The sequence below is a fragment of the Mirounga angustirostris genome, unplaced genomic scaffold (genome assembly GCF_029215605.1).
Source record: "Mirounga angustirostris isolate CCGP_5_RB_7025 unplaced genomic scaffold, mMirAng1.0.hap1 SCAF_3, whole genome shotgun sequence".
Lineage (NCBI taxonomy): Eukaryota > Metazoa > Chordata > Mammalia > Carnivora > Phocidae > Mirounga > Mirounga angustirostris.
Genome location: NW_026991711.1, coordinates 15,758,300 through 15,777,027, shown reverse-complemented (window position 1 = coordinate 15,777,027; position 18,728 = coordinate 15,758,300). Strand labels below are relative to the sequence as shown.

Genomic DNA, 18,728 nt, shown 5'->3' with positions numbered 1-18,728 from the left:
TTTGCTCTAAGTACTATCTTCATTTTACAGATGAAGAAAGTGTCATTACTTACATAACTTGCCCAAGTTTACACAGAAGGTAAGTAAGTATTGGAGCCAGGATTCAAACACAGATCTGTGTAATGCCAACATTCATGAGCCTCCCCATCCCCCCACTGTGTAGACCTGACCCAGTAGAACAACTCTTATATTCTGGTAATTTCTACTTTTCTCCTTTCAGTACCTTTGTAAAGAATAATCAATGAGAAAAAGATTTGGAAAATCTTTTGAAAGTATTTGTGGGTCATAGTTTTTAGATCTAATGAATCCCTGAGTTGAATGCTCCATTTTAAATTTAACTCAAATATAATTTTCAAAAATGTCACTGTAGTTGTTACCCATTGTCATGAAGTTGTTACATTGTGAATGTACTTAATGCCACAGAGCTAACTGTATGCTTCGAAATGGCTAAAATGGTAACTTTTGTGTTTATGTATATTTTACCACAATAAAAAATTCTTAATGTTACTAATCCACTTGAAAACTTTGAAATATTTAAAATTCAGATTCAAAACTTCATTGAAACCATTCTACTCATTTGTGGTGTTTCACAGTACTTTTATAGTGACCTCTTTGGTGAGGATACATTATTTTTTATCTGCCTTATGATTTACAGGCCTTATTCAGTACTACACCAGGGCTTCGATTTTCAAGACCGAACAAAACAAAAGAATCTAACTCTTGAGTTGATTATATGACTGAAACAATGAATATATTTGAGAGTTTTGCTTTGAAAGTGCTATTTTCTTTCTCTTTAAAGTGACCATGAATCAGACTGAACATAATCTGACCGTGTCCCAGGTTCCATATCCACAAACGTGGCACGTGTTTTATGCTGACAAGTATACATGCAAAAATGACAATGAGAATTCTCAGGCGGAAGATATCCCATTTGAAATGATGTTACTAAACCCGGATGCTGAAGGGAATCCATTTGATCATTTTAGTGCTGGAGAATCTGGTAAGAATATATACTTAAATAGATGTCCTAAATATAGAAAAAACTTGTGCACAAATATCTTCATGTTATGTTTTTTGAATATTAAAAATGAAGAACAACTTGTGTCCAGCAGTATGCAGATGGTAAGTGAATCCTCTTATAGCATTTTAATAATAGCCATACTATTAAGTTAGAAGAGCAGAACACTAAATTTTATATTTTATGATTTCAAGTATGTTAAAAAATACAGAGAATTAAGCAGAAAGAAGTACAAAAATAGTAGTAGATTGTTTCTATATTTTGGGGAGTAGAATTATGGATTTTTAGTTTTCTCTATGCATTCTAAACGTTTTTTTGATAACCTAGCACTATTTTTATAAACAGAAAAATGCTAATAAATTGAGCAATCTAAATTGGAAAATCAAGTTTTTTTTAAAAGATTTATTTGACAGAGAGAGATAGCAAGAGCAGGAACACAAGCAGGGGGAGTGGGAGCGGGAGAAAGGAAAATCAATTTTTAAGTGAGATGGAACCTGCACTATTTTGTATGGCTGTCCTTTCACCAAGTTGTTTAAAGATAGTAGGGATTGTCTTCATGGGAGCAACCATTTTAGGAATGATCAAAGTTTATAATGTTTTCCAAAATCTGTTTTACTCCCATAAAATATTTCATCAAAATTTTAGGGTTGGCTGCGTATTGCCCTACAGAAGTAAGATTCATAGCCCAAACAGAAATGAATGACTTCTTTTGATTAATGGTAAACATGCTGTACAGTATTATAGCAGATTTGTAAATTGACATGTCAGAATGAAGACTAAGATTGTAGGATGTCTATCAAAGAAAAGGACTAGGAGTTTGCTTCTTAATGAGTTCATTACCCATCTGGAAGAATCAATCTGCTTAGAAATTCAGTCCCATTAAATCTCATTGGCCATCAAGGTGAGTGGGTGCAGGTAGAAAGAAATTGAGGCTACATTAGATGAAACCGATTGTTTAATTCAAAGTGTAAATTGCCACAGCTAGAAATGTAACTCAAGGGGCATATGTTATGGACAGGAGGTCACCAGTAACTTAATGTATGAAGAGATAAATATTTTTTAGTATCTTCTAGTCTGAAAGAAATATTTACATAGCAACAGAATGGAGAGCCAAACATTCTTAAATAGTTCAATTTAAAAGTTCTTTCTGTGAAGGAAATGACAGAAGGGTAAGCTACTCAAATTACTTTTGAATGCAAGTGAATTTAAAGGTTAAATTTTACCTAACAGTACTTTGGATCAGTATGGATCATTATTGGAAGTCAATTCAGGGGCACTTGGGTGGCTCAGTCGGTTAAGCGGCTACCTTTTGCTCAGTTCGTGATCCCAGGATCCTGGGATCGAGCCCCACATTGGGCTCCTTGCTCAGAGGGGAGCCTGCTTCTCCCTCTGCCTGCCGCTCCCCCCTGCTTGTGCTGGCTCCCCCACCCCGCCGTGTCAAATAAATAAATAAAATCTTTAAAAATAAAGAAAAGGAAGTCAATTCAGTCCTACCATTTCTTTTATCTTTATTTATTATTATTATTATTATTATTATTATTATTATTATTATTATTATTATTATTATTTTAGAGGGGGGAGGGTGGGAGAGGCAGAGGGAGAATCCCAAGCAGGCTCCAAGCCCCCAGCACAGAGCCCAGCATGGGGCTCGATCCCACGACCCTGAGATCATGACCTGAGCTAAATCAAGAGTCAGATGCTTAACCGACTGAGCCACCCAGGGATCCCATTTTTTTTTATCTTTATAAAAGATGTTGACATTTATTTTCTGTAGTTTGGAAAGGCATCGATGAAACCCAGGTCTAACTGATAGCTTTGGATGGATAGGTGGACTAAATTGCTTGTAAGGTCTCTTTTAACCCTAAGTCTTTATTATTTCATATGACAGTTATTTTTAGGACTGGTAAAGGCTCAGCAGGAAGTAATACTCTGCTGCATTCACTGTATGTGCAAACACTACAGCCTATAGTGTAGTCGGTCCAAAAGCCCCTCCCCCTCTTGCCTTCCTGGCAATTTGCCTGTAGCTCAAGAGGTTGTTTTATTTATTTTGTGGACCCATGAGACTCTACTAGATCCTGATATACTTTTTTTTGCTTCCTTATCCAGGCTCCCATTTTTGGTCACTTTCCTCATTCCCAATTATAGACATCTGAACATAGACTGTAGGCCATAGAGTGATCACATTTGTGGCCTGTACCACCCTTGGGCCACTGAATGTCAGCCATACTTGCCCAGGCTCACCCTGAACCTTGCCCACGTCTTCCAGTGTTTTTTCCAGCATCCTGAATTATGGCTAGCTTTTTCTTTAGGGTTCACAGGAACCATTCTAATTCAGCTCTTAGTCCGGACTCTTTCTGACCTGCCTTCTCCAAGACTGATTTTGATTTGATGCTTATGTTTATGTTTAAAATCTGTCTTATACTAGAATGGAGAAAGTTACATGGTCATGTCACCAATAATATTTAAATGAGGGATAAAGCCTCACTACAGTATGTATTTTCATTAAGCATGATTCTGTGCAAGGCTAATCTGTGGGGATTGATTATTTACAAGTGCCAGACGTACTCAGAAGTATTCAGCTGTTATATGGCTGGCTTAATTCCTAGGGATCACATCATTTTATTGATTAAGGTACGTAAAACCCTTAAAATATGATTAATTCTACATTGCCATGACATATGATTAGTTCTACATCAAAGTCTAAATCAGTGGTCTTCAACCCATCACTGTGCATCTGGAGAGCTTTAAAAAAAATACAGATCTCCACCCCCTGAGACTCAGATGGATTTGGTTTTGGAGTGAAAGCCAGGCAGCTGTGGTTTGTTGAAGCTCCAAGTTGATTCTAATGTGCGGAACCAGTGATCTGAAAGTCCATATCCCAGGTGCCTGGGTGGCTCAGTTGGTTGAGCGTCTGCCTTCAGCTCAGGTCATAATCCCAAGTTCTGGGATCAAGTCCCACACTGGGCTCCCTGCTCAGCGGGGAGTCTGCTTCTCCTCCCTCTGTTCTTCCATCTCGTGCTCTCTCCCACTCTCTCTCTCAAATAAATGAATAAAATCTTAAAAAAAAAAGTCCATATCCCACATTGCTTTGTTATATTGGTTTTACAGTAGAGCCTTGAGAGGGATTCTTCCTATTCTGTAGCCTCAGGTATGGAATTTCTTTCCAGGAAAGAATCCCCAGTTAGTTTATTTTAGAAACTTTTGCTCATTTGTCTAATTTTCTGCCCTAAGTAGGGAAAATTGATTTGCTATGGTTTTTAGTGATAATTGACTATTAAGCTATGTGTCTAAGGAGTTTGAATTAGAATAACCTGGTACAGATATCTGCAATTAATGTTACATGTTATTCTGGTTAGATTTTATAATTTGTTTTCTTTCAAACAAATTATGTATTTTGTATCTATCAGACTTTGGTTAATCTCATATTTTACAGATTGGTCTAGGTTTAAAAAAAACACTAAGGCAAGGATGATGCCACTTGACAAAATACTACATAGGAATATTATGTTTTAAGGTAGAATAAAGTAAAACTGCTTCTTAAAAAAATTAGAATCTTCATTGACTATATTTGTGCTCTTGTTAGAGACCAAAAGAAGTACTCAGAATCCCGAAAGTTAAAGCATTATCATCTAAAGTAGGCTGGTTTTCATCAGAATAATATTGTAATATTATTCTTTGTCACATCTGCTATCTCATTGTTTTTAAGATTCCAGATATTAGCTCTGGTAACATGTTGGAATGCTTTTGATTTAAAATAATGGAAAACTCTCATGCAAGTGGTATAGACAATAAGGAAATTAGACAATAAGGAGATTAGATTCTTACGTAACAAGAATTTCTGAGGCTTCTTCACAGTGGTTTATTCAGCATCTCTGTACCCTCCTATCTTCTGACCGTCAGCTTTGTCGTTAGGCTAGCTCCTTCATGTTCAAAGGTAACTGCAGTTCACTTTGTGGGCTTCACACCCAGATAGTGACAATATTCAGTAGCTCTTTTTTGAGAGCAAGGAAACCTTTCTCAGAAGCTCCCTCGTCAGATTTCACTGGCCAGAGCTAGGTCACGTGCCCTTGCTCTACAACATCATAAGACAAATATAAGTGAAGGTGTCAGAAAGAGATGAGGGTAGATTAGTATGTCCGAGTACAGGGTTAGGCTTACCTCTTATTGGCAGGGGTGTTGGAATTTTCTGTGGTCAGTTGAGGCTAATCAGGATATATTTTGAAACACTTGCGGGTGGCATGGGCATTGGGGTAGGCAGGAGTGTTCCAGTGACTCTCCCCTTTTCTTACCCTCTTTTCTCCCATCTCCCATCATGTAGCTGGAACTGTTTTTTGAAGCTGTCCTGTAAGTTTTCTTCCTGCTGAATTTTGCCAGTGCTGCTTCACGTTAAGCTTGCCTTAAAATCTACACATTTCCTTATACATGTTTGCCGCCTGTTGCATGCTCATTTGACAGTATTTTTCTTCTTTTGTATATAGGTGAGAGTTAATACTTAGTTCCCACCTGTCTTATAATTAGAATTTAATTTCACAGTGAACAAATATAGATTGTTTTCTTGTGAAGCATGGTGACAGAATAAAGTAAAGTTGGTCACTGAAGAGAAAAAAACAGACTTCTTTCTTCTAGAGGGGATTTATTTAAGAGAACTGCGTGCAGAATCAGCATTTTATCTTTAGACTATCTTGTGGACAGGGTCAAGGTAAGAATAATGAATGAATAAAGTATAGGATACAAATGTCCTGAGCTAGTTCAAGTTATTTAATATATCATCTGAATGAAAAAATTTGTTGCTTATAATGTTAGCTTTTCTGGAAGGTCCATTTCATACTGAATAGTCCTGTTTTGTGCAACTGACATGGGTCTTCTTTCCACAAGTACCTTCCTCTTACATTATTCTGATTACTCAGTAAATAGTCTGAGGATTTTCTTTTCGTCATAGATTTGTAACCTGATGGAGTCTGAAACTTTATCTTGTAATGGATACTCTGTAAAGTATTATAAGTAAATAAAACAAAAGAATGCCATATTTAATTCTTTATACTAAGAAGGAAAAATAAAAACTAAGATTCAAAAGACCGGACCACATAAAGAATTTTACTGACACTCAGTGATAATATGTTTAGTGTATTTTCTGTCTTGTTCTATTACTATAACAATCCCAGGCTTATCATCCCATTATTTCTAAAGCTGGAATACTTTCTATGTAAGGAGTTTAAAAAGAGATTATGCCTTTTCAGTTATTTGATCTTCTCTTCCTGAAGTCTAAACATGATTTTTCACCTGGATGAGAGAAGTAACTAGTGACATTTTTGTGTGTAGAGCAGGAGAGACACCCAGTGGCTGAAATACTACTTCTCTCTCTTTTTTTTTCCTCCTAACCATTCCAAAAACATGATTGAGATTGAAGTGTTTAATGACTGTTTTTCCTACCGTTTGCATCTTCTGGATTGCTTTTTCAAGATTAATACGCCCTTCTCTGCCTGTTGATTGGAGCTTACCTCACATGGGAAACTGGAGCAGATTCAGCACTCGCAATTGGATGGGAGTGATCGCAGTTTAGACTGTTCATCCACAGATTCAGCAGAGGCAGCCCCCTTCACGGCCACCGGCACTGTACTCCGGTGTTATGTAGATACAATATAAAATCCTAGTATTAGGGACTAGCTTTAGATGTCACCACGTCGGTGTAAGTAAGCTATTCAACTCAAAGCTAGCCCTCTAGTTTATGATAAAAATTTTCTGAAATTTCTGAAAAATGAAGACACAGTCAAAAGATTCCAGGTACTGCAGAAAAAGGGGGTGTCCATCCACGTGGATGCATGGACACTGCACTAGAAAGCTGTTAGTAGGAACTAGAAGCTGCTTAATGACTGGCACCGTTTTTAATACAAAGTCTGCTCGTTTACTTTGTTCCTGTCTTTACCAACCAACTCCCTCTGCTTATTCGAAATTTCTGCTTACTCAAAATATTTATTTCACTGTGGCCTGATCTGATGTCTTTGGTCTGTCCCAACATCAGCTCCTTTCAGTTTCAGTTTCTGTTGCCTAATTCTTTCCATGTTTTGTGGTTTCATTTCCTGAGAGAATATGATTAGCCTGACTTATCTTTGAGACCCAAATTACTCTGGTGGTCAGTGGCTAGTCTTCAGATTGGTGGCCGTTTGGTCAGGTCTTAGTTTTAGTCAACTGTGGAATGGAGTCTCATGGTCTCCATAGGATTTCCTCTTTGACAAGAGCTAAAGACAGTTGACTTCAAAAGGGGACTCTGGTCATAACAGGTATTTTGAAACTGTCTAGCTGGAAATGTAAGGTAATGGTACATCCCAGAGCTGTGCTTTTGCCATCAGAATCACCTGATGGGCTTATTAAAATACAGTTTGCTGCTCCCCTCTCCCAGAATTTCTAATACAGTAGAGCTGGGATAAGGCCCAAGAATGTGTGTTTCTGTTTCTAACAAGTTCCCTCTGGATGCTGCTGGCCCAGGGATCGCACTTTGAGAACCATTGTCAGGGTGTATTTAACTATTGTTGATGAAATCTGTTCCTAAATTTCATACTAAAGTCATCCACTTTGGAGGCAAAAAGTATGTCTAACTGAATGCTAAAATCCTTGTTTTAATTTCCTGTTTTTTAGCAAAACTGTGCTCTTATGGTTAGTCTTCTGGCTTATCCCCTGACCATGATTATAGACCATTTTATAGATTGACTTTATCTACGTTAGTTTAATCTGCCTTCTTATATTTAAATCTTTATCCCAAAGTAAAAAATTGTTTACATTTTAACAGTTTCCCTTTTTTCCATACAAAAGGGAATGCTGTGACTCCCAATTAAAATAGCAAGTTCTAGAAATACATTGAAGGAAGATTTGAAAGCAACCCCACGCTGTCGCTGGCTTTGTACTGAAGCAGACTCCTTTCTTCTCTCCACAGGGTTACATGAGTTCTTTTTTCTCCTAGTCCTGGTGTACTTTGTGCTTGCTTGCATTTATGCTCAGTCATTGTGGCAGGCTATCAAGAAGGGAGGGCCCATGCACGTGATCCTAAAGGTTCTGACAGCCGCACTGCTGCTACAGGCCGGCTCGGCGTTAGCTAATTATATTCATTTCTCCAGGTAACTCGAAACCACTAAAACTGTGTTCGCCATTGCGTCTAATTAATCCTAATTAGTTCGCCAAAATTATGCTCGCTTTGATTATGAACCCTCTTCGCGCATTTGTAATTTACACTAATACTCTTCTCTTCAATTCCTCAGTTACTCCAAAGATGGAATAGGGATACCTTTTATGGGAAGTTTGGCAGAATGTGAGTATCCTTCTGAGATGTGTTTTTTGAAACCTAACCTTGCTGTCTGCTTCTGGCTTGTTTTCCTTTTTTTGTAAATTATTTTCATCCTGATACAATTTTTCTATCCAGGGTTGGTTAGAATTCAGCCCAACTGTAAAGAGGGTTACAGATTTAGTTCCCATCTGTCCCATTTAGTTTCTTCTGGATAATAGGTAAAATGTGTAGTTCTTCATTGTTTTTGGAGCTTACTTACATGCATTCCCTCAGTTTATCTCAGGAAAAACTCAGTGATGTGGAGATGTTTATCCCTAGTTTGCACATAAAGCATCTGGGCTCATTGACAGGAAGCGCATTTCCAAATGTCAGCAGCTGTTACGCGGTAGAGACCAAACTCAGACCCAAGTTTTCTGATCCCAAAGCTGAAGGTGGTTTTCCTATTTTCATCCCTTTTTTTACTTTTTCTGCTGCAGAGCCAGAGAATATACCTATAATTGAATTGATCTCATAGCTTCTTTCCTTTATTTATATGAAGAATTCTGATGAGATAATTTTTCAACTAAGCATGATGGGAAAAATATTTAAAAGTTCCCATGATCTATAATGCCATTCTCGGTCCCAGAAAAGTAGTCAAGATTTGCTCTAAAAAAGCAAATTCTGAATATGAGACCATTCCAGGATTTACTTTTTAAAATATTTCCATAATTCTCTTTTAGTCTCATCTCTATTTAATAGGGTAGCTCATGGTAATCTCTGTAATGATCTCAGGACCCATTTATCCTCATTTTGCTGCCTATTTTAAGATTTTAAACCTACTACCTTTGTTTTCCTCCTAAAGAGGATGTGTACTGGTCACCTCTTGGACACGAACGCGAGTTGCTTCTCCTTTTTGAACAGTATTGAGAGCGCTGGTTTCTCCTGCTCTTGTCTCTTAGGTGACTCAGGACGTTTAATAGAACCATAGAATTTTAAAGCTGAACAGAACCTCAGAAATAATTTAGCTTATGCCTTTTGAGAAGCAAAGCGCACAGAAGCCCATCAGTGGAAGCTACTACTAAAATCAAGGACTTTTGAATTTTTGTGAGTGTTTGCTGCATACAAAATAGTGTTTTAGGTTGTCTGGCATCTTCACTGTAGGTTAAAAAGCAAAAGTTTTTGTTTTTTTTTTAATTAAGCTACAATAAATGCTGCTAAATTTTGGTGTTCTGATAACAGGTTTGATAAGTTAAATGATTAAAACGTCAAGATTTTTAGTAAAATCACACAGAATGGGATTTTTGTGTGACCTGTATATTTTGTCTACAGTTAGGTATTTTTCAGTGACAGCAGATAAGCAGTGTCTTATCTACCCATGCTTACAGTTACAGTATTCTGTCAATATGTGTCTTACTTAGTATACAGAGAATTGAGCCAGAACATCAGAGGTTCCCCCCGCCCCAGGTATTTGTTTTTGCTAATTAGCAACTTATGCAGGACTATTCCTTTGGCTGACTTCTTTAAATAACTGAATATTTATTTGTGAGATGTTTAATAAAAGTAATTGGCATCACAATCATTTACAATCTGTGATGAAAGAAAACTGCTTGATCTGAAAGGCCATGACATTTTGTACCATTCAAATGTAGTAACAGTTTATTATCAGAATTTACTATTACAAATATGTGAGCACAAATGTCGAGTATCCAGTTTTAATTTGCATGGCAGAGTAGAGGGAAAATGGTCAAAATATATCTGGAAAAGTGTATCATTAATAGGTTTTCAGCTTGTAACTTGTTAATATATTATAGTACAGCTAGTTTTACCTGTTTTTGCAAGAGTATCTTTATATAAAAGAAGTAAAAGTTGTAGACATCAAAGGTATGGCTGGCAATTTGAAGAAAGTTTCACTTTGTTAAATTTTGATCACGTTTATTCCAAAATCCTCATCAAAATACCCGATGATGAGAAAGTGATCATCTTTTTTAAGTCAATAAATACTAGTTTCCAAAATAAAAATGCATGGAACTTGGAGTACTTATATATACTGTTGTTTTCTCCGAGTCTGGAACTGGGTGGGTGGTCCTGTTGCCTCTGTTTTTGAAGCCCCAGGCGTCCCCTGCAGTGTCCGTGGTGACCACCTGGTGGCGTGTCACACTAACACACGGACCGTTTTGTTCGTCTTCGGGACTCCAGCACCAAAGCCGACATCATTGAATGTTACAGTAGCCGTGTGTTTTATTGTCATGCTATTTCTGATTAATAGTTTTAGAAAATAAGTTCACATTATATAGTTCAACCATCAAAAAATAATTAACAGCCTGGAAATGAAGGCACTAGTATTCTCCACATTGCAGAAATTACATTTAAAATGTGTTTATTTTTAATAAGCAGTCTGTTATAGAGAACAGCATTATGTAGCTAGAAAAGCTAAGAAAAATGGGAAGCACAAAGAGATTTAAAGTTGGTCTTAATAAAGATATATGTATATAGAGAGAGTATTGCCAATGTTCTATTTTAAGAAATGTTTACAAACTTAATGGCAAAATTTTAATTTTTAGAGCTCTACTTGAATATCTCTTATTATTGAATTACTGAATTTTATCAACTTCTCTTTGAAAATGCCTATCTTTTTGTGTTTAAAAGAATAATTATATTCTCAATGCAAAAAGGACTAAATCCTTTGTAATATGAAAACTTGGTTGACTTTGGTTTTCATTTCCCATTAGTTTTTGACATTGCTTCCCAAATTCAAATGTTATACCTGCTTCTGAGTCTATGCATGGGTTGGACAATAGTCAGAATGAAGAAGTCTCAAAGCAGACCTCTCCAGTGGGATTCTACTCCTGCATCCACTGGCATTGCTGTATTCATTGTGATAACACAGGTGAGTATTGATACTCAGTGTTTGTACTTTACAATATGCAGAAATGCAAACTTGAACAAACCTCATTTCAAAAGTGAAACTTGGGACTCATGAGGAATTTGTCATTTTGAAGTATGAATTTAAAGAGTGATAGATCTGGGGCGCCTGTGTGCCTCAGTTGGTTAAGTGGCTGCCTGCCTTCGGCTCAGGTCATGATCCCAGGGTCCTGTGATCGAGCCCCCCGTTGGGCTCCCTGCTCGGCAGAGAGTCTGCTTCTTCCTCCCCCTCTGCCTGGCTCTCAACTTACTTGTGCTCTCTCTATCTCTCTGTCAAATAAATAAATAAAATCTTAAAAAAATAAAGAGTGATAGATCAAATAACCTGTAATCTTCCGAGTGCTGGTATATGTAGATTGCAGAATTTAGTTGTAATTTACTTGAACTTGAGCTTTCACAATCAGTTTATTTAAAAATATGCAGAATGCTTAATATTAGGATAGATTCTTATTTCCTACTTAATAGCTTTCTTTCATATTTTCTAACACATAGTAAGAACTCAACATTTTAAATGAGTGAATCAGTGAATTTGAGATTCATCCAGGGGCAAGGATTTTTTTTTTAGGTCCAGTTCTGTTACCTTATACAGGAAAGAATTCAAATGAATATCTGAGGTTAATGAAAAAGCAAAATACAGAATGAGAAAGAACGGGATCTAGTTTTTGAAAAATCCAAAATCAAATTTAATCTTTTAGAAAATTTAGTTCTCTTAGCCTTTTTTTATTCGTTTTCTTCTCTTCTAGGACCTCCATATGCCTATGTGCAATGGATTTTATAAAAATTATTAAGGAAAGTATAAACAAAAATTTATACTGAGCTTGTGACCATCATTAGCTATAGATGAAAATGAAATATATATGTGGGCTCTACAAAGGACATTATAATCTTAAGTTTTAATGCATTAAATAAAGTGAAAAATTCATTAATGAAGTATAAGTCCTGTGCTTTATTCATCTTTATACTCATTGTATGTATTTAGTGTAGTAGGTGCTAAGTGAAATAGGTATATTGAATTTCATGATTGAGTTAGAAAGAGACCATATCACAGGTGGTGATATTGAGTTAGCAAATAATGCCTTTCTAAGGCATTAGAACAAAGGGCTAATGACAACTGAATTAGAAGTGATTAAAATAAGGGCAAGATTCTACCGACTTGATGTTTTTGATCCAGGGCTTATGGAGAGTAGTGTTAATGTTGGGTTAAATTCTCATTTCTCAATAAATAGCTTTTTTTTTAATTGAATTTTCATTATTTCATTGTAATTTTAACCCATTATCATAGACAAATAAGAACTGAGATGATGACACTAATCTAGAGTTTATGTAAGCATCTGGGAAGAATACATGAGACACAGCCCTGGTCCTCAGCAACCACCCAGGCAAGGTGCACGCAACTACATAAATACATGCGTATTTTCCACAGGTCACATGTTATATACACATCTGAAAATGTGGAGTTTGAATCTGTAAAAATGTGAATCATGGGAAGTGATAGGGTTTTTATTGGCTTTATTGGGGTATAATGAACAAATAGAAATTGTACATATTAAGATATACAGCTTGATGTTTTGGTATATGTATACGTTGTGAAGTGATTGTTCACCAAAATCAGGCTAGTTAACATATCCATCACCTCACATAGATATCAGGAGATAGTAGTTGTACAATAGCACGTCCTTATTGCAAAAGTTAAGTTTAAAAATAGAGGTTAAGGGGGTGCCTGGGTGGCTCAGTTGGTTAAGCAACTGCCTTCAGCTCAGGTCATGATCCTGGAGTCCTGGGATCAAGTCCCGCATCGGGCTCCCTGCTCAGCAGGGAGTCTGCTTCTCCCTCTGACCCTCCTCCCTCTCATGCTCTCTGTCTCTCATTCTCTCTCTCGCAAATAAATAAAATCTTAAAAAAAATAGAGGTTAAGGAATTGTGAGGGTATAATAATTTGGGGGGGGGTGAAGAAGTAGCCCTTCAGTAATGGAGAGCAAATATTCAGCCTAAGAAGGAAACGCACTTGTCCAGGATGACAGAGGAGTTCAGCTGTTGAGCATGGTAGTAGGAGTAAGACCAGGATGGAAGATTTGAGAGTGAGAAGAGGAAGGGGTTGCTGACAAACCCCATAAAGCCTAAGAATTGGATTTAATGACGGAGTTTTGATCTGAATTCTTTGGAAGCCGCTGCAGACCATTCTGAGGGCTGAGTTGGCAGATGAAGGAAACACATGGCTACTGACGTGTGATGGCAAAAACATTATGGTAATTTGTGATTGACGTTTGGTAGAGATGGAAGGAATGTGTTTCCATTGAATAGCAATAAACAGAACAGCTAATGAGGAATTGCTGAGCTTTTTACTTTAATGGTAACAATATGGGGAAAGGAAGTCAACAAACAAAAGGATGAGTAACTGCTGGTTATTCATAAATAACCTGGTTGCTTATAGTGAATATTAAAAATATACTCTTCTTCAGGGCACCTGGGTGGTTCAGTCAGTTAAGGGTCCGACTCTTGATTTCAGCTCAGGTCATGCTCTCAGGGTCCTGGGTTTGAGCTCTCTGTCTGGCTCCACACTGGGTGTGGAACCTGCTTGGGGTTTCTCTCCCTCTCCCTCTGCCCCTCCCCACTGCTTGTGCGTGCGCAAGTACTCATATTCTCTCTCTCACACTCAAAAAGAAATACACACACACACACACAGTTCCCTTTACCCTGGGGAGTGACATCTGAAATCAACAATTCTGACTTGTTCCCTTCTGGATTACAGAAGATACTGAGATATTTCAGAGTTATCCTGAGATAAGGGGCTTGAATACATTGATTCCTAATATGGTGCTGAAGGAAGAGAGATTTAGAAGAAAGTTCGGGTTTCTTCTCTTAGTATTTTCAACTTATTTTCTTTTTTTTTTTAAAGATTTTATTTATTTATTTGACAGAGAGAGACCCGGCGAGAGAGGGAACACAAGCAGGGGGAGTGGGAGAGGGAGAAGCAGGCTTCCCGCCGAGCAGGGAGCCCGATGGGGGGCTCGATCCCAGGACCCTGGGATCATGACCTGAGCTGAAGGCAGACGCTTAATGACTGAGCCACCCAGGCGCCCCTTCAACTTATTTTCATCCTTAGAGATGTCTTACTTGAATCGTGGTCACAATTGCACTTTTTATCTTTTGTGTGTGGTCTTATTTGATAAAAATCCCTTTTCTCTAGCTTAGGGTATCACAGAGGAAAAGTCTATCCCTGATGCCTGTGCTTTATTAGTCAACAACCTTTATAGTCTGGTAAATCTTAGAACCTCTTAGGAATGTTTATATACTCTTTAAGGGGATGTTTGAAAAGAGTTGACAAAGTATGTATGAGTAGACAGGATTTTTTTTCTCTAAATGTAATATTGTATTTTGCAGAGTATTTTGCTACTTTGGGAACAGTTTGAAGATACCAGTCCTCACAACTACCATTCACATCACAACTTAGCAGGGATCTTGCTAATCATTTTAAGGATTTGCCTAGCATTGTCATTAGGCTGTGGACTCTACCAGATCATCACAGTGGAGAGAAGCACGCTAAAAAGGGAGTTTTACATCACGTTTGCCAAAGTATGGGTTTGGGTAGAAAATGGCTTCTTCTGCTTATCACGTTTGTTCTGCTGTTTTGGGGAGGTTGAGCAACCCCGTGCTAATGTTGGTTTTTATGATGTGCTGGAGCACTAAGATATGCCCTTTATGTGCTTTAACTCATTTAATCTTTACAACCTATGAGATGTAAATGATATTATCTCATTTTACAGAACCTGTGGAATAATAGTTTCCATGTAATCTTAGGTAGGTCGGTTTTGCCTGGATCATAATTTCTTTATCAATAGGAATTTCACATTTTTTTCCTGTAGTATCAGAGTTTTTAAAAAATTAAATTAGAAAACAGTTTACATTTCTCAGAAAACACTTACTAATTATGAACTGTTACCATCAGAGTTATGCAGTGTTTTCTAACCATGAGGAGCTGTCTTTAGCATAAGCAGATGAAGCAGGAGGCTGAGGACATACTGTGTTTCAGCCATTTCAGTACCTCCGTGTGAGGTCACATTGACTTTATTCCTCCGTTCTATGTCCTTCTTATACAAGTGGGATCTCAAAGCAAATTTGATTTCTTTTCTTTACCCATTTAACAAAAGAAAAGATGAGAGAAGTCGGGGTAGTAACACTGCAGGAGCCTACCTCCCCGGAAGGTTCTATTTTTCTGTCAGATTGAGAGAATCCGTACACCTTCATCCTGGCACCTCAGAACGGCATTCAGATAAGCTGTTCGTCAGCATCCCCCCAACCCAGGTGCGCAGTGCTCCGCATTCCAAGGCGGCTGTGGAAGGAGGGCCAGATTCCTTATTCCCAGCGTTCAGCATTTTAAAGCTGCTCCTGCAGCCCCAGGAACCCACTTCAGCTTTCTGAGTACCAGACAGGCAAGAAAATGCCACTTTGCTTTTTAATTTTTCACAGGGATGGGAGTGCTTTTTGTTTGGAAAGATAATATATATTTAAGATGTTTTCAAACTACATTTCCTGTTTTATTCTGTGTTTAAAATTGGTCCAAACTTTTTTCTTGAACTTAAGGAAATTATTTTTATATGTTTTAATTTAACTTTTTAAATGGGTTCAAACATCTGAAAGTATTTAAAAAGAACCAAAAGTATTTTTTACTTCTCTCCCATCTACTCAGTTATTATCTCCTCATATAATCACTGCTCTTAATTCCTAACTTACCTTTCTAGAGAATTTTAAATATTCCTGTGTATTTCCCTCCATATTTACACAAACAGTAGCATGCTAAACACATTTTTTTTTTTTTACATCTTGTTTTTTCCTTTATCTTCAATGTACTGAGCATCTCAACAGCTACTATTTATTAACTTGTTCTTTTACTTCAAATTTAATTTTGGAAAAGAAAAACATGGCCATTCTTGGAGAAATAGAAAAGAGATGCTTGAAGAGTATAATGCTAAAAAATTTCCCATTCTTACTTGCCCAGTTCCACTCTCATATACTAACCTGCGGACGGGCCACCACTATTACTCAGTGTTTCGGGTATTCTTACAGAATTTCTTTGTGTATCTCTACATGCAAATACGATTGTGCGTTCTTTTTTTATTCTTTTTATAGGAATATTGCACATTTGTACCTTGCTTTTCTCAGTTTTTGATGTTGCTTATATTAATGTATTTTCATGTTTAAATTTGTAATATATACACTGTAGTATATTAAAATGTGTACATATAAGAGATTTACAAATGCAAAATTTAAAATCCGCATTTGATTAGAAACAAAATACTATCATAGCAATAGCAAATTTATTTTTACATTTTATTAGGTAGAACTTCTAAAGACCAATTGAGGTCAATCAGGACCTCCTAAATAGGTTAGTAATGTTTTTTATCTGGCACATTCTGGAAATAAACATACAGCTGTACTCATTTGACTTATTTGTCATTTGTTTCAGGGCTGTATCTTGTGGTTTTTATGCCATCCAGGTCTTGCATGTATTTCTGTCATTTTTAGTGACTACCAAAGAGATAAGGTAAGTAATATACATGATCACAGTAGTTTTTTGTTCTTTATTGAGAAATTATTAAAGTAGAAAAGCCCTGTTTATCCACTGATCAGGTTTTCTGCATTCTTTAAAACAAAACTTTGAAGCAAAATAATTGAACTGGTGAGTATATAAATAAGAACTTCAAAATATAAAAGAAAAATGTTTAATTTTAGTTAATTAAAAAAGGATGAAAATCACTTTTATTATTTCAGCCTATTTCATAATACTGTTTTATAAATTAGACAATCCATAATCCATCTTTGTTACGAACAATTGATTCAATTTTTGTATGACACAGTGGTTACAAGTCAAGACAGATTTATGAAAAATCAGTCTAGCTGCTTTACAGACTGCGGACTGGAGCGCCACGCTCGAGGGGCCCCACGGGATGGTGTTGAGCCCCGCCTTCTCAGGTCACCGGCGCCATCATTTCAACAAGCTCTGCCAGCCACCTCTTACAAGCGACACTGTGTGGGCTTGAACGCGCAGGGGGCTCTTGGACCTGAGGTGTCTGCAAAGGGTAAATAGATAGGAAGGTAGTCTGCAAAACTAAAGAAGCAACTTGAGAACATTTGAAAGGGCTTTTAGAATACTTTTCAGGATTCAGGTGGGGCCTGCTTTCCTCTTACCAGATTAGCCAGGAACCTGATTTTTCTTACCACTTTCTGTAGCGTGTGCACCTGAGGAGAGAATGGTTTAGCAAACTGAATGTGTCTTATTTTGGAGTCTGTAAACTTAACTGTTCAATAAATTTTGCCTTTGAACAATTACAGTTCTGAACATCAGTCATATTTCCTATTGAAAATTTCTTTAATAAAATGTACCCATGGTAAAGATAGAGGATAGAGCAGGATACCTACATATGTGTTTTGTATGTAAATGGGAAGTATATAGGCTCCTGATAAATTGAATGTAATTTGTCTGTTTTTGCATGCAGTAAAAGCATTCCCTTTCTTTTCTTTTCAGGTTATTACAATAGGTGTTATCCTTTGCCAGTCTGTTTCCATGGTTATACTCTACAGACTCTTTCTGTCCCACAGTTTATACTGGGAAGTTTCTTCACTTTCTTCAGTAACACTACCACTGACCATATCATCTGGGCACAAAAGTCGGCCTCACTTCTGATACTTGATTTTCTTTAAAGGAAAAGTGAATTGATTTAAGAGTGCAATAAGGATCCAAATACAGTGACTTTTTTTTTTCATACTTTTGGTATGAAAAATTGAACAAAGAAGGCAGAGCATGTTATTTATACAACTGCATTTAAGCAGTATCAAACTGAAAAAAGGTAATAAATGAAATGTTTTGAAATATGCTTAATAAACTTTCAAGGAAGTGTGTTGTTATAAGGTGACTTATGCAATTTCTCTGTGGAAATTAAGATGAAAAAGAATTATATGATATTTTGGTAAGAGATTCACCACTTGTAATGCCTCATCTTATATCAATAGTTAACTCAGGTTTGATAGTCCTATAAAAAGTAATCAGTTAAATGATTACTTGCTTATGCATATCTAAACTAACTCCAATTATGAAATCAGTGTAATGCACTGATTAAAAACTGCTTCTTATGCTTTAAGGAAAATGCATTTCATATTGGAGTTTAAAGGAATTGAAAATGAAATTACTTCAGAATGTGAATGTAAAATATATTTATAGCTAAATGAATAAGTTTTTGTTTATTTATGTGTGGGGTTCTCCATTTTCTTCGATCGCTTTTGGCTCTAGTTCAGGTTCTGGCTTGATTAGCAAAGGGTTTTTGACAGATAGTTTATGAAAAATAAAGCTTAGATACATTACATTGGTTGTTCCTTATGAAGAGTTTTAAAATCTGAGCACTTAGGTGAAGGGACAAGCAGGGTAACGTGTTTAAAAAGAAAGAAGAAAAACGTACTATATGATACGGTACTAAAATTTTAATCCTGATATAATTCATTTCTCTTACATTGAATCCCCAATCATAATTAAGCCGTATA

The 18,728-nt window shown here is 36.7% G+C and overlaps 1 protein-coding gene across 4 annotated transcripts in view; it reads left to right on the top strand.

The window, feature by feature from the left end:
- GPR180 (G protein-coupled receptor 180) overlaps positions 1 to 17,887 on the top strand; it is a 29,037-nt gene extending 11,150 nt beyond the window's left edge. Inside the window, exons 3-10 of one of the 4 annotated variants that reach the window (XR_010409948.1) lie at positions 800 to 1,000; positions 7,947 to 8,127; positions 8,269 to 8,318; positions 11,003 to 11,160; positions 14,577 to 14,768; positions 16,660 to 16,737; positions 17,051 to 17,272; positions 17,719 to 17,887. Coding sequence is in view for 3 of the 4 variants with exons in the window: in XM_045870142.3 (XP_045726098.1) it covers positions 800 to 1,000; positions 7,947 to 8,127; positions 8,269 to 8,318; positions 11,003 to 11,160; positions 14,577 to 14,768; positions 16,660 to 16,737; positions 17,719 to 17,877 (1,019 nt within the window). In the remaining variant the exon portion in view is untranslated. Of the gene's footprint in view, positions 1 to 799; positions 1,001 to 7,946; positions 8,128 to 8,268; positions 8,319 to 11,002; positions 11,161 to 14,576; positions 14,769 to 16,659; positions 16,738 to 17,050; positions 17,520 to 17,718 lie in introns of those variants that run through there. The other 3 variants (XM_045870142.3, XM_054506512.2, XM_045870152.3) reach the window with 3 other exon arrangements.
- Positions 17,888 to 18,728: the final 841 nt, after the last annotated feature.